At 38.5% G+C, this 15,227-nt stretch overlaps 1 protein-coding gene across 1 annotated transcript; it reads right to left on the reverse strand.

Annotated features, from left to right (window-relative positions):
- Window positions 1-1,426: 1,426 nt before the first annotated feature.
- Window positions 1,427-14,790, reverse strand: LOC144658657 (uncharacterized). Its single transcript, XM_078519118.1, has 13 exons — window positions 13,946-14,790; window positions 13,557-13,661; window positions 11,941-12,093; window positions 11,135-11,243; window positions 10,802-10,839; window positions 10,284-10,357; window positions 9,490-9,578; window positions 8,693-8,865; window positions 8,122-8,343; window positions 7,617-7,717; window positions 6,859-7,080; window positions 6,268-6,484; window positions 1,427-5,134 (listed from the first exon to the last, which is right to left on the reverse strand). The coding sequence occupies exons 1-13, from the start codon at window positions 14,117-14,119 to the stop codon at window positions 2,870-2,872; spliced, it is 3,942 nt and encodes a 1,313-aa protein (XP_078375244.1). The 5' UTR covers window positions 14,120-14,790; the 3' UTR covers window positions 1,427-2,869.
- Window positions 14,791-15,227: the final 437 nt, after the last annotated feature.

Below are 15,227 nucleotides of genomic sequence, written 5' to 3' on the forward strand. Positions count from 1 at the left end.
AACTTAGTTTAGCCCTTAATGTTGTGACCAGCTCTTTAAAGAGGCTGTCTGCGTATGAATGGGTAAGGCAAATTTAGGACCTTCACCGACTACTCTAATATTTTCGGCGAAAGTCAACCATATATCCCATGAACAAATATCGCATTCGTAAGGATCAATTCTTTTATTTTTATTTTTGGCAGGACGTTTTCCATCGTTACCTCAAAACTACTTAATTTGCATTTGTAGGCTGTAATTTAGCAGTAAATCAAATATTTTATATTTCAAAGTTTTGTCGTTAGTCAATACTTTAAACAATTGTATTATATAACATTTGGACTGAGTTATGAATTTTCTAAATCACCTTCTACCAGGCTCTGGAATATGCGGGACGTGACATACCTGTAATTGAAAGCAATTTCCTTAAATATGGGACCTAATCAATATTCAAGTCATAAACTAAAATGATTTTACAATCAGTTGTTTACAAGGAAACTTTAGTGAAAAAAAAAACTCGGTAAGATTTTATTCCACTTTCTAAGTGAATGTTCTCTAGCGTGAGCAAAAAACCCTCAAAAATGCATTCATTTGGCCTCATCTTAGCATCCCAGGTGACGAGTTTCCAAATCGAGCTTGTCATCTTATCGTGTGAAATTCAATGTTTTGGTACTATTCTTGTCTTATGTGACATTTTATTTTATCCCGCTTTATACGAACAGCACAAATCTGTCATATTTAATCATCGCATTTCAAAAGTACTAACACTCTGCATCTGCCTAAAGTACGGACAGAAGCCGCGAAAAAGTCTTTTTATTATTCCGGTTGCCAAATTTATAACTCTTATCAAAATAATATGTAATTTTTAAATCTTTCGATTTTATACAAATGTAACATAATTTGAGCTTATATCTTAGCACTCTTATATATTTTAATTTTTTTAACTTCCATTTTAGGTACACTGTAAGGCTTTTAGCGACTTTTTAATTTTTACTTTTTACTAGGGCCTCTATTGATAACAGTTTTTTATTGTAAAAGCTGAGTAACCCTATTAAAATAAAGGCTTTCTCAGTCTAGAAATGTAACGAATGAAATTTCTGGGAACTCTGCACTACGCGCAGAGATAACGGTAGATCGATTTCTGTCCGTAAACGCCTGGAGATACGACAACAACTGTTAAACATCACGCTGTGTACTGCAAATAAATAAGTTTGGTCGTTTTAGCCTTTGTTTCGGAAACAATCCCGCACTTTCAATAGCAACAGCAATAAAATATAAATATGCAAATTAGCTGCATAAGAGACGTGTTGCTATATTTCCCTCTGCAATTCTCGCAAACATTTTTCCTTAGAAATATTTTCCAAGAAAAAAAGATTGTTTCTTACCTGCGAGAAAACTTTCTTTAGTCTATGTGAACACTCTCTTTTAAGCTGCGTTAGCACATAGTGTAATGTATGTTTTGCAAGTCCACTTGTTCGTGTGCGCTTGGCGGTTGGAGAAAGTTATTCGGAATAAGGTTACACTGACAATGTTTTTTATCGTCTTTATTCTCTCAATTTGACATCGTACAAAACAGTTCATTGTTTCAACTACAGCCCTCCAAAAACGGGACCACATCGTATTTGTTTATTGCATGCAGGCCCAACGAGCCTTAGTTAAAATTGTCGACTTCTATTGAAACGTAATCAAATATGTTTGTGCGTTTGTATTGAAGTATTATAATGTTAAATTTGATTGGCTAGAATCTAACTTCTATATATTTTGTTACAAAGAGAAGCCATCTTTGTAGATTATATAAACGTATACACGAAATTTGTTTTTACGTGCAGAAATATTCGGTCCAAAAGAGGACAACGAGAAAAGAAAGCTTCATTCCTATAAAGCACTTGATTCTTTAACAATTTGAAGTTGGTTAGGTAATTTACCAAAACATTGACGTTTCTAGCGTCAGCCTACTCGCGAAGAAAAAAATATAGGAACACGATGCATGAAGATTGCAACGGACAAACACACAATAAAGGGCACGAAATGATGAAATGGGCATTCTTTGTAGTTGCTTACTGGAATCGCCACTTTTCTGAACACCAAGGCTTGTGTAACATAATATTAATATTTTGATACGTGAACAATCTTGAAATTAAGATGGATGGATGGCTGGCTAATGGTTGGCTGGCTTACTGAATTAAATCATTCACTCACTCACTCACTCACTCACTTAACCACCCACCCATCCATCCATCCGTTCGTCCGTCCGTCTGTTCTCGTTCCTTCGTTCGCTCATTCCTTGCTGCATCTCATAAACAAAAGATTTCACCCACTATCCCCTAATTTAATCTTAAGAAGAGTGGTGACGCTCAAAATTCCAAATAGGATCCATTGATTACCCATTACCCAATCAACTGAGTTTATAATTAGCTAACTGTTCCCTTGTCAGACGACGCAGCTGGACAGTTTCTCTTAAAACCTAACTGCTTTTCTTTCCTTTTTTTAAATTTATTGTGCATCCAGAAGCTGTTCAGTTTTGAATGAAACTGCGAAAGAGTAAAAAATGCATTTGCAAACGCCATGAGAAAAGATTGAAGTTAAACGATGCTTTAGGTTCTGAGCAACGGAAAATATAGTATACAATGTCATGACAAGAAAGGCGAATTGAAATGAGGCACAAAACGTTTGTGCATAATTCGGTGTGCCTGATAATTCTTGCTATCATCGTGAACCAACAATTTCTCAAGGAAACTAATTTGTCGTACTGATATAGGATATTGCTAGAAATGCGTTTAAACTAAAAATGTTTTACCCTTTGTTAAAAATCTAAATCCCTTATATTCATCCCAAAACAAATTTGACAACGTTCCAAACAGGCCTTAAAAAATGTTAATGCCCTTAAATTGTGCTATTTAGTTCCGTAAAGTATTAACGTCCAAGATTCTAATATTCCGGAATTAACCTTTCCATATTTATCTGGGTCTACATAATATGTTTGAGATAGTTTTTCTTTAACTGCTTTACGTGAAACCCTTCTACGTTCTAAGTCTTCGTCTTCGCTATTGTATCCTTCCAATTGTTCTGCTTCTCCGTCTGCGTCATCGTCAAGATTATTAATTTCCTCATCTTCTGGAGTGGTACTTCTTATAACTCTAGAAATATCCGTTTTACCGTCGGTTATCTGTGCCTCTAAGAGTTCTAAATCGTCAATATCACCGCGTTTTATGTCGTCTCGGACTCTGGCCAGAATTTCTTTGTTGGACTTTTGTGAAGCTGGATCCTTGGATAATCGAGAGAGCTGATCTTCCAGGGCTTCCTGTAAAACCTCTAAGTCCTTGCTGTTATATTTAGCATCTGAATTATCATCATCGCTGTTTGGATTATCATTGAGACTCTTAGAAGAGCTGCCATCTTGGTCATCACCACTATCCAGGCTAAAGTCTCCTGAAGATGACTTTAACTTGTCAACCGCCAGATAATGAGCCAGATTTTTGTCTTCTTTGTCCCTTTCATCGTCGCGTTTTTCGATTGTGCCATTTTTTGCACAACGTGCCTTTTGCGCGGCAACTGATGACGCATTGTTCAAATCCGCCGAGAAACTACAAAGGTCTGAGTCGTGTTCATTGAAGGCCTTCAAATCAAACCCAAATTCTGGTATGAGATCATCACTGTCCTCAACACTTTTAACAGGTTTTGCCCCATCTTCAAAAATGTCCTCTCCATCTCCTTCGCCGTATTGGCTTTCCTTTTCGTCTTCATCAAATATCTCATACGAATTGTCGGCTTCATTTTCGAGTTCCGATGGCGATTTGTGTAAAACAGAAGGAGGGGAGTCTTCGCTGTTAGTTTTAGTACAGTTTGACGACCCGCCACAGTTCAAAAAGTGACTGTTTGCAACTTGTAGGGTTTCTCTGTTTCCGGATCCCGCAGATCCATCAAAATGGTATCCACTTCCCGAGCTTCCACTTCCTTCAACTCCACTTCCACTAACATCGTATTTGCGTTCTTCCTCAGTATCTTTAATTATTTTAAAAAACTGAATTCGTTCGTGTTTAGTCGACTTGTCCGGTCTTATCATTTTAAAAAGATTTGTTGGGTCGTTTACACCTGTTGCATTGGAAGTATTGCCTCTATCAACAACCCTTGCAAACAGGTCTGTTCCTGAACCATTGATTTCAGTTCCATTCTTTAATTCTTCTGTTTGCTGTTTTTTGCTCTTTGTTGGTGACATTCTTTCCTTAATGGCTTCAGTCGCGTCCCTGAAAGAATCGATGCCAAATAAATTTCCTATGGCAGGATTTTTCAGAGCTTCCAAAGCAATTTTTGTTACCAATGGATTTTTCTGAATTTCAGATATCAACTCTGATATGAGACCGAGTGTTCTGGTGGCATTTTGAGACCTGCTCAAGTCACTGACATCAGCCGAGCTATTTTTGTTAGAGGTGGTCGCAAGTTTCTGTGCCACAGTAAATGTCGCGTTAAGGTCTTGTTTTGAAGCTTTATGAGGTTTCTTTCGTTTTTCCTCACTGTCGTGTTTCTTGAATGTGGCTTTTAACTTCTCGTGTTTTTGACTCAACACAGTTTTTGAAGTTATTTTTTTAGTTGTTGTATGCTTCTTTGACATCTTCCTACTCTGCTTTACTTTGTCAACATCTGTGTTTGGATTAAGTTTTTTCTTTGTCCAACTCTGTTTTCCTTTGTTCATTTTAGTCTTGCTATTTGTTTTAGTTTTAAAGTAATGTTTCTTCAAATGGGCCATTTTACCTTCCATCACTTTCTTATCGTGATGTTTTACTAAACCATTCGATGGATTTTCCTTTGAGACTTTTTTCTTTGAAACTTTTACTCGACTTTTGTTTCGAAAGTGCTGTGACTTCTCTCCATGAGCGAACTTGGTAAATTTGCTTTCTTTAAAAATTTTGCCAGCTGTATCTTCCATCGTTTTAAAGATATGGTCGTGCGCATGGTCTTTCTTGGATGACAGCTGACCAGTTTCCTTCTGGCGTTGTTTTCCTGTGTCATCCAGGAAGATTCTCGTGACATCTTCTTCGTCTCCCTGTGTGAGTTTTTCCAAGTAATGTTCACGATTATTGTTGTCATTGTCGGTGACGATCACAGTCCACAATCCTCTGGGATCTTCACCCCAGCAATGCACTGTCATGAAAACCCAATTCTAGGGAAACAAAGCCATTTGTTAGAAAGTAAAACTAGCAGGTCATTTCAATATGGGAAAAGATTTGTTCCTAAGACTGCAATGTGCATTTTCTCACTCAATATAATGTAACATAACACGAATATAGTCATACCGACTAAAACTAGGATCGTTACCAAAAAGGTTAAAGAAGAACGTTGGTTACATAAATAACCAGCCAAAGCGCTGAAAAAGATTTTTTGGGGAGGAAAAGTATGACAAATGCCCAGTGTTGAATCTCACAACGTGATTGATGGTACGCCGAACTGGAAATATCTTTTACTGTCGTAAAGAAATCGCGTTTTGTACAAATTTCTAAAGTATGCATAACTTTGTGGTACCAATATTTCATCATTCTAGTTGAGCCTAAAACGGGAGCACCTGTTGATGAAATGTGCTATCTAACCATTGCAATTTTTAGTTAAACAAAACTTTTCTTATTTGATTGTTTTACAGGTTAGACAAACTATCATAATTCAAGATAACAACAGAAGGTTTTCCTTTTGTCCCGTGTGGACACCTTTATGTCTATCATGTAAAGTCACAGATATCAAAGGAAGAACTTAGAAATATAAAGGGAAACTTTGTTTACTTCTGGTTTTAGTAGTGGTTTGTGGTTTTGGTTCTGTGTTTCCTTTAAAAAGCTCTCTACCATTCAGTAAAACTCCGCATAAAAGAACACGTGTTTTGGGGGTTCCGGCTGATTTTGTTCTGCTTATATATCGGGTGTTTTCTGCAAAATCAGCCTGAAAATGTTCTCTAGGTGTTCTTAAAATTGTTTCTAAAAATTATATACTACCAACAGATGAAATCAATGTGCAAGCACAACAATTTAATTCAGCAATTAATGGATGGAACTAACCTTAACTGTGATCATGAAACTCTATTTGTGCAATGGTCTAGCACATATTTTGACCTTCTTGGTACTGTACCCTGGTAGGTTATTCTAATCTAACTGGCAGCCAATTTTTTATATAAGAACAATTTTCATTTTTCAAGCTGAATGTGTTCTTATGTATATGGTACGCTTTTTTTAACCAAATTTCAGCCCGAGTGTTCTTTATCTACTTGTTCTTTTATGCGGTTTTTTACTGGACTTTCTACATTTTTATCACCTTAAGTCCTCGCGCCGAATGGTCATTTCTTCGGGTGGTCAACAGCTTACTTCGTGTCCCGGATGGAGAGATAAGTGTTATACTAATATCTCCCCTGTGACGGTGTTGAAGTGTGACATTAAGTTGAACGTGTTCTACTCTTCTTATTTCAGAGGCAGTACTTGAACATGCTGATGTGTTTGCTGATAAAATAAGGCTTCCAGAAGCTGGGATAAATCTGATAAAAATAAATGAACATCGTTTGCAAGGTTAAAGGGGAATAAGGGTCTTGATCAAAAGTGGCACATTAATTAATACGGACTCTTCCCTCTGAATTCAATGTATCGTCGGTTGATCAAGCTATGATTTGTCTCTGGCTTTCTCTAACCGTTTATCTAAGATGAAGTTCTGGTTGCGTAAATTCTACCGGTATAGTTTGCTTCAGTTCCATTTTTGTTTTTAAAAGTTGCCAAAATTGGACATCCATGTAGTTACTTGTTATGCGTTGGCGGAAGAATAGCGAATTGATTTTGTGAGGTTTCCGTATAATTAAAGAGCTCGAGACATTAAGCCAGTTATCCCAGGACATAAAATTGAAAGGATTCAACAAACCTTGTTGTGTTGTGTGCAGCACCATGACAAATTCTCTGCCTATCAACATTCTTCCACTTCAGCGCCTTGTCGACCATTCGACTCACGTCCAATCTTCCGAATCCAAACTTGTGATTGTATCGTTTCCCAGCGCCGTTGGTCTTCCATCCTTCGTCCAGCGGACTTGTCACCTGAGACGACTCCACAATGATATGCTGTACGTCACGCCAGGTTAACTTAGGACTAAAACGTAATGTTTTGAATCAATAGTAGTGAGCGACACACGACACGGCTTCTAAATAAGTCCTTTCTCAGAAACATTTTATGCCAAAACGTGTATCACTTAAAGGTAACTTTACGTGTTTATCAAAGTAATTAATTGCTATGTAAAAGGCTTTGGACCAGGCCTAATCTTTTTTGTGAAATGCGAGGCCAGAGGCAAGCTGGGAAACAGCTTGTCGCTTTTTCAGGATCAGGTTTGATGATTTAATTAAGGTTCTGCAAGTTGAGTAGGTTTTGAGTTTTCGTTTCTTTTTCAGCAATCATTATAAGTTTGGAGCAGCATGCTGAAACCAATCAGTACGCGGAAGATGTTGGATAACCAAGAAAAAAGCCAACATCAACGTCAGTTTGGCTTACGTAACGCTCCCCGCACTTACCAGCGGCTACGTGATTTTGTTTGGATTTTGTATTGAAATGTTTTAAATCTATTTTGCGACCGCGTTAAATAACCACCGTAGATATTGATCACGTCAATATGTGAACTCTTGTTAACTTACTTTGCTTCCAAGACGAGAGCCAACATCCCTGCGGCCAGCGGTGCAGCTGACGACGTTCCCTTGAAAACCTCAGTACACTTGTGATGAAGATCCGTGGTGACCTTCAAGGAAATGGTACAAGCTCTCTGTCAATTACAAGCAGCGACGTTCAACGGACGTGCAAAATGAATGGCATCCAATGGTTACATTCCAATTTAAACAGAAGAATCTTTAAACTATTTGCAGTATGCTGCCCGTTTCAGCGATGTAGAAATTAAACTCGAAAATTTTTTGTTCAACTTTCAGAGAGAGTGAAAACTGTTACAATTACGACTAACATTTTAACAAGAAGGATCATACTTGTTTGCAACATGGTGTTTTAGTCACCGACGTCCATCGTCTTGTGTGGACTGTATCAATGTAAGCACCGATTCAGCACACAGAGCATGGACTCATTTTGTTCATGAAACCTCACTACTTGCTTGGGCAGGAATTTTACATCATAATGGCTGTTGAAGTAACTTACCACTTTGTTCTCAACGGTTTCTCTGTGCGATCCTCCAGAAAATGTTACAGCCAAGGTGGATGCACAGGTCTCAGTATAATACGTTGAAAGACCGTGGTCACTGATGGCACCAATTGATATGGTGTATATACTGGTGGTGTAGCCGTCACAATTGCAGTCATCATCTGTCAGACCTCCATTGCCAGTTGCCCAAACATAGATGTTACCTTTGCCACCACGACCCTGTAGTAGGAAAAGAAAACGTGAACAAAACAGGTTTGGATAATGTTTGACATATATGTGGGTTCTTCAGAAGTATGTGTTAACAATGGCAGGAGTCAAGCTTAAAATGCCACTTTGTAGAAGAAGAAGAACAGCAGAAGAAGAAGAAGAAGAAGAAGAAGAAGAAGAAGAACAACAACAACAACAACAACAACAACAACAACACGAAGAACAAGAAGAAGAACAAGAAGAAGAACCTTAAAAGCATACTCTCAAAAAAATATTGTACACCCGTGATAAACTATACACCAGTGACGTAGTATTTATGATTATAATCATGACCTAAAAGTTTTGACAACAAATCACATACCCGCTCAGCACCAATTTGAAGCGCTTTAGTAGCTAGATAGCCAGGTTTGCCGAACCTTTTCCCATCATCCTTTGGACCCCAACAGCAGCTGTAGATGTCAATGTAATCTGAGCGGTAACTAAGTGAGCTTCCTTCCACTGTATCTGTAGCTTTCCCGTCTAACATGCGAATACCTGGTAAAATGTTGTAACAGAAGAAATCGGCCTCAAAGATCATCGTGACGTGTTTTTTACTAACAGGTTGAAGTTACACTTAGCCACGTTCCCTGATGTCCCTGCTTTTCAGAAAAGAACCTCAAGTAAAATCAATTCTTAGGAATGCGACAAATAAGGAAACTGTTTATGGCTACAAATTTATCATTAACGTAGTAGTGCTGCAAATAAAGTCACTGTTCAATTTGAATGCTATAGATAATTTTGTTGACTCTATGAAACCCATTATGACTAAAGACTTTCCAGGTTACCATCTGATTTCAGAATCATTTGTTTACTTGAAGTTCGCTTTTCTTTGAGAATGTACACGACTTGATTCAGGCTGGGTTGAGTGGCGAAGTATTATTGCAGCCTTATTTCCCAGACGGGATGAAGAGGTTGATTGAGTGAGTTGAGTGATTCAGGCAAACACATGTTTCTAAACCGATGACTAAAATGTTAATAATTTAACTTAGCAGTGCTTCTGCAATGTTTTGGTATCAACTATGCTAAAGAGAAACTGAAACTCTGCGCAAAATAGACAAAGTGAGATAGAGATCAATGCACATTTTGAAAATGAAAAAGAGAGGTGGAAGAAGACCATACCTCCAATACTGGCATTGAATGACACCCCTACTCCGCAAATGCCGTTATCAGCTTGAGCTGCTACTTCACCTGCACATTTCGTGCCATGGCTGTCCAAGATAAAAGACGATTTGTGAGACGACTGGCGCAAATGAAGGTTTAAAGAAATTGGCTATTTTTATATTAGCGACGTCGTGTTACCCCGTCTCGACGAGCTTCGGCAAAAAAGTTTTTGCTTGTCTGGATATGCGTATCTAGTATAGAGACGGACATAAGACGCGTTACCCGTCTAGACGAGCTACTTTTCGAAGTGCGTCTTGAAAGACGAATAACGAAAGGAAGCTCGTCCAGACGTGTTACGCGTCTTGTGCCCGTCTTTATTCTAGAGACGCATAACCAGACGGACAACGGAATTTTTGCCGAAGCTCGTCCATACGGGTAACACGTCTCAACTACAAACACGGCGATTATCAAAACTTTCTTTGGACTTTGTCAAGTATAAATAGGCACTAGAGCGGTTTTCACTTGAGTGTCGAAAGTTAATTGCGTTTGCTTTGGTTTTGCATTGCTACGCTTAGTGATTGGCTTAAAAATCTCGCGCCACTTTCTCAGCCAATCAGGAGTAAAACCAAAACCAATCGTGACTCGCTCACGCACGCTTTCCCGCGCTTCGTGCCGGCTACATGTATTTGCTTCGAGTTTTGATTGGTTCACTGGATTGTCTGTGTCCTTTGTGATTGGCCAGAGTAATTACTTTGGTTTTGGTTTTACGACACTCAATTGAAAACTGCTCTATTCGTCAAATGCTTTGTTACCAGTTTTCCAGGTTTTCGTCACGTGGCTTAGGATCTCCATCAAAATCATTGAAATCAAAGCTTGCGTCAGGATCCTGCAAGAAATAATTATTATTATTTATTGAACAAAACACTCGAGAAACCTAAAAAGTTGAATTTTAAGTACCTCTAAGTTGAAGACAATTCAATAAGACTTGACACAGCAAGGCATAAAGGATATATACAAGGGAATAAAAAGGCTTCAGACCCTTCAAAAGCCTTCTACAAATTCGTAAAGAATACATCATTTTCGTGACTATTGCGTCTTTATCTTGAAATTCGTTGCTTGAAACCTGCTGAATGCCTATAATCACTGTAGTGATGTTTGAAGTCATTTGCTTTTATGCAACATTTGCGTTCAATTCTTTACTTACTAATCAGTCTTTATTTCTAGACGATATAAGCTACTCAGTTATTTAAGTTTAAGGAAAGCTTTCATTAGATGGTGTTTCACATCTGTAAAGGAAGAATAGCCACAGAAGAATATGTGAATAACTTACATAATTATTTTTCAAATCAGGATGGGTATGGTCAATCCCTAAGAAATAAAAGAAGAACAAAAAGTTCAATGGAAGAAAGCTTCTTGTGCATTGACGTAGCTTTGATTGGCTAAACGTAAAGTGTGTATAACTCTAAATAAGTATAGGAAAGTAGCTGGCCAGGCTCATTTTTTATAGGAACAAGACAAAATTTGTCCGTTTTTCTAAACAAATTATGGTGCTTTAGCTACTCTGTTGTATTCTCGGAACCTTTCGTCTCTTATTCTGACCGTCCCTGTATTATTCCTTGCCGTGTATACTTCGCTTTTCACTAACTCGGTTTCAGTCACTCACCGTCATCCAGAACTGATACCACGACCCCTTTACCAGAATAACCTCTAGCCCAGACTGGTAAGACGTTAATATCAACTCCAGTCGGCCCGGAAGATTGTCCGATGTTTTGCTTAAAATAAGGTAAGGAAGAAAGGTTGAGGTTGACGTCATTAAGATCGCAAAATAAAATCTGCATGTCGTTAATTAAGAACATAAACAGCCACTACTTTAAATGTCTTGGGTATCAAACTTCGGTGGCAAATGAATAATTTCTGTTGACCCCAGTTTAGGGTCACGTAACCCTTTTGTCGTGCTAATGTGCATGTAATGACGTTCTTCTAATGCGTACTTCGTAATGATTACTGTTGCTTTTCGGCGTTCTCCAAATGAGTCTTTCGAAGAAATAAGGCATGATGACTTTAGCATTAAATGGAAACTCGGAAAAAAATTCCGAGCTCCAGATGGGATTTGAACCCACGACCTTCCGTGATGGTCTGATGGAGTAACAATAATCGAATGAGGATCGACTGAGTATCAAATGAAGATCGAGTGTTGATCAAGAATTTGAAGTCAGTAAACTTGAATAAATTTCCCTGTACGTTGAAACGAACAAAAGGGAGTTGTCCCTTACGATTTCATTTGATATTCACTTGATATGTAATTTGGTTCACATTTTCTCTGTCATGCAATCCTACGGAGAGAGAAAGTTGCATCCTCCACACGTGAAGAAATAATTTACTTTACTTAAGTTTTGTTGACTACATAGCTATACGTTTGAGCCCATCTTTGGCTCTTTAGTAGCACATGGGAATAATTTGATTACTTACCAAATACCACTGATCTTTGAAGAAAGGATCGCGGATAGTGACAGCGGTATCACGCCTAAGCCTTGCCACCGATCTCTGCACCAGTTCATCCTCGCCAGGAATGATGTCACGCTTGCTACGTTCCAGGATCCTTTGTTGCTCTACCCATTTTACCTGGGAGATAAAAATGATATTGCATACTACTGCTGACGATCTTGACAAGCGCGCATCAGTGGCTCAGCAAAACAAACTGTTGCTTTAAAGTCCGTTATTCGTATTTTTGACGATATGTCGCAAAGAAAGCGGATGACTTAATATGAAGGGCACGATCCATTACAAAGACATACTGCTCTCTTACATAAAGTGGATCAGTTTTTGACCATTTTTGTGGTCAAATGCTTATTGCCCTTTGTCTTCTCAGCACGTTGTCATTTCTTACTTTCTGCACCTCCTCGGATTCGGATAAACATATATCTCAGTCAATAGCAAAGACAACAGGGCAAACCAAAGTCCCATGGCAGGAGATGATTGTCGAAATTAGAAAATGGCGCGAAGAAATGTTTGCAATATATAGAAAATGTAGTCTCGCATTGTACTTTTTTTCCTGATCCTTTTTAACCTTATTCGCGACGTTTATGTTATCTGCCCCTGGTTTTGGCCTTTAAGGAGGAATATTTCGTAGTTAAGAGTAAAAAAACCTCGGTTTCTGATAAGCATCATTGCACGAAGCGAAAACCCGAGCCTTAGGCGGGATTTGTCATCCCGTTCATATATATTTATGACACTCTGTTAAGGAATATAACAGCATGTCCCCTTATATACCATTTCATCAAGAAAGTTACTAGGCAAGCCACTGCTCGGAAAAATGACAATCAGAACAGCTTACATTGGCTCACAAAGTACCTAAGCTCTAAAAGGAATATTCCATTGTTGAACTGTGCTAGTATAATTTTTCGCTCTGTTTGCATCAATGAATTCTCTATGGTAACGGCAATGATGGAATTTACAAAACCCAATTTTGAGAGTTAATGGTAAAAGCAACATTTATTTCTATGGAAAAGCAGGCTTTGTCAAACAGTTTACGCTTTATATCTAGAAGAATAATAACCATTATTTACTCAAACTATTTTTTAGTCTAAAACAATTGCTTCGGGCATTTAATCAGATAATTTACTGTAATTAGATTAACATTTGAACACTGATTAGAATTCACCGGTAATGTTTGTTAACGGTTGCCAGAATGGCAAACGAGTCTCTAAGCAGGAAGCAAAATAAAGAGACTAGAGTTTTATAATAACCAGGAACAAATTTTACGAGTCAATAATTTTCTTGTTTTATCGCAATGACAGGAGTAAACGTTCCGCTCTCTTAGCGATCGCGCTTTAAGAGCTGGTGTCACTACAGTCAGTGAACAGTTAAAAAAACAACAAGACCCGCAAACCGTGACGCGGACAAAATTTTCTTCAAAATAAAAAGAACATGTCCTCGATTCCAACTATTTATTACGACGAAATTGCAGGCGGGTTTAGCGAGTGTCTTTTTTCCTATCTACTGGTAGCTCTGCCGTGATAAAATGAAAATCCACCAGCAACAACAATGAACGAGACAATGAAAAAGTACACACGAATCAGACTTACCCTGGGTTCCGATAACAAGGTCTCGCTATGATCGTCCAAACTTCGACGCGATCTCTCGCGGACGCTGTGTTTGACAAAGTGGTAATAACCCGGAAGGCTTCCAATCTGCGAAATCAAAATATCAACAAGTTTAAAGGGCCGGTTGACATTTGTTGATCCTTGAGAAGTGACACCGGCCTGACTTCTGGTACCTTTCTTGTCTCCATAACAAAAACTACCGGTGTTGGTGGGAGCGCAACAGGGTCTTGCAGTTTGACCCGACAAAACAAATAAGTCAAGCGCTCGATTGTCAGAAGCAAGATTAGCACTTTTGTAAAAACAAAATCGCTCAGAACACGTTCGAATCGCTGCATCGCTGTCAAGGTGGTGATGTATTTGTATGTACCTACCTGTCCCTGGTTAATAAATCCGTGCTTTTGGGCGATATTGTTCACGGCGTCGAGGTCCCCGTTGTCGATGTGGACCGCCCATGAGTTGGTGAAATGGATTTCGTCGTCGCTTTCTTCGTTTGTGGTCACTAATCTAAACCAGGCCAGAAAAAAGACGACCATAGAAGTTTGCATATCGATGTGTTAGACATTGGGGATAAACACTTCCTACCCTGGATCCATTTGACATTAAGTTTCGTTCATTTTTTATTCTTACTCAATGCGGCCAGCCTCGTTTTGATTCGTCCCGAAGTGTGACATTAGACACTATCGTCTTCCTTATATGGCAAACGCAACCAAAGCGCGCGAAAGGTAAAAATATCAAGTTCGAAAATTGCCATTCGGAGAATAAAATTCGTTCACGTATATTAAAACCATATTTATAGATTCAAAAACTAAAGTATTTCCTAGTGAAACAACGAACAGTTTAACTTTTACAGCACTTTTCGACAAAGCCATTAAGTTCTAGCATATTTGTAATTATTTGACACTCTAAATTTACAGTTTACATTCATCTAAAATTCATCGCTCTTGACCGGGCGTTACTATCAATTTGCAGGCTTGTGTTTCTTTTAATACTCGATTAAAAACCAGCTACGTATAAGCCCCTATTTGTCCGACGTTCGTGACATCTCCTTTGTGGTTTCAACATAATATTTTAAGTCGCTAAGCATATGACAGATATGAACTTCAGTGGCAACAGCCGAGATATTTCTCACAGTTCAGCAGCGTATCATTTAGTGACCCGTTTGAATTCTAGGTCAGTAAATTTCGCACTAGAGCATTTTCTTGTCATTAATCAGGGCGTACTTATTGGAGTACATCGATGCGTGAAATATTTTCCACTTCTAAGCTGCTACGCTCAAACGAGCGTGTTACCCTCACACATGGTGGTATCGGCAGGTTGGTCGTATCTTCTTACCGCAATGGATATTTTGAATCCATCAGAGCGTTGCACAGAGATCATTTCACAGTTAAGCTTCCATGACTTAAAAAATAGCAAAAGTCCACGAATTCCTTCTTTAACTTCCCTCAACCGTTAAAAGAGGGGTTTTAAGTCTCCAACGGCCCTATTTTCAGATGTCAGTACACGGTCAACCGACAAATAAGGTAACCTTAATGAACGTTATTCATTGTTTATAACCGTCTGCTGTGGCGTCAAGTAAATAGACATTAAACTGTGTCGTCTGGTGTCAACCGGTAAACTCAGCCTATTTTTTACGACACCTTTCGACTTCCCGTA

Source organism: Oculina patagonica, chromosome 6 (genome assembly GCF_052425735.1).
Source record: "Oculina patagonica isolate OP01 chromosome 6, crgOcupat, whole genome shotgun sequence".
NCBI classification, from domain to species: Eukaryota; Metazoa; Cnidaria; class Anthozoa; order Scleractinia; family Oculinidae; genus Oculina; species Oculina patagonica.

Coding starts and splice junctions, on each gene's coding strand:
- LOC144658657 (XM_078519118.1), bottom strand. CDS start 14,119: ATGCAAACTTCTATGGTCGTCTTTTTTCTGGCCTGGTTTAGATTAGTG. Junction 8,866..9,489: donor ATTCAATGCCAGTATTGGAG/GTATGGTCTTCT, acceptor ACATTTTACCAG/GTATTCGCATGTTAGACGGG. Junction 5,135..6,267: donor ATTCGGCGCGAGGACTTAAG/GTGATAAAAATG, acceptor TTGTTTCCCTAG/AATTGGGTTTTCATGACAGT.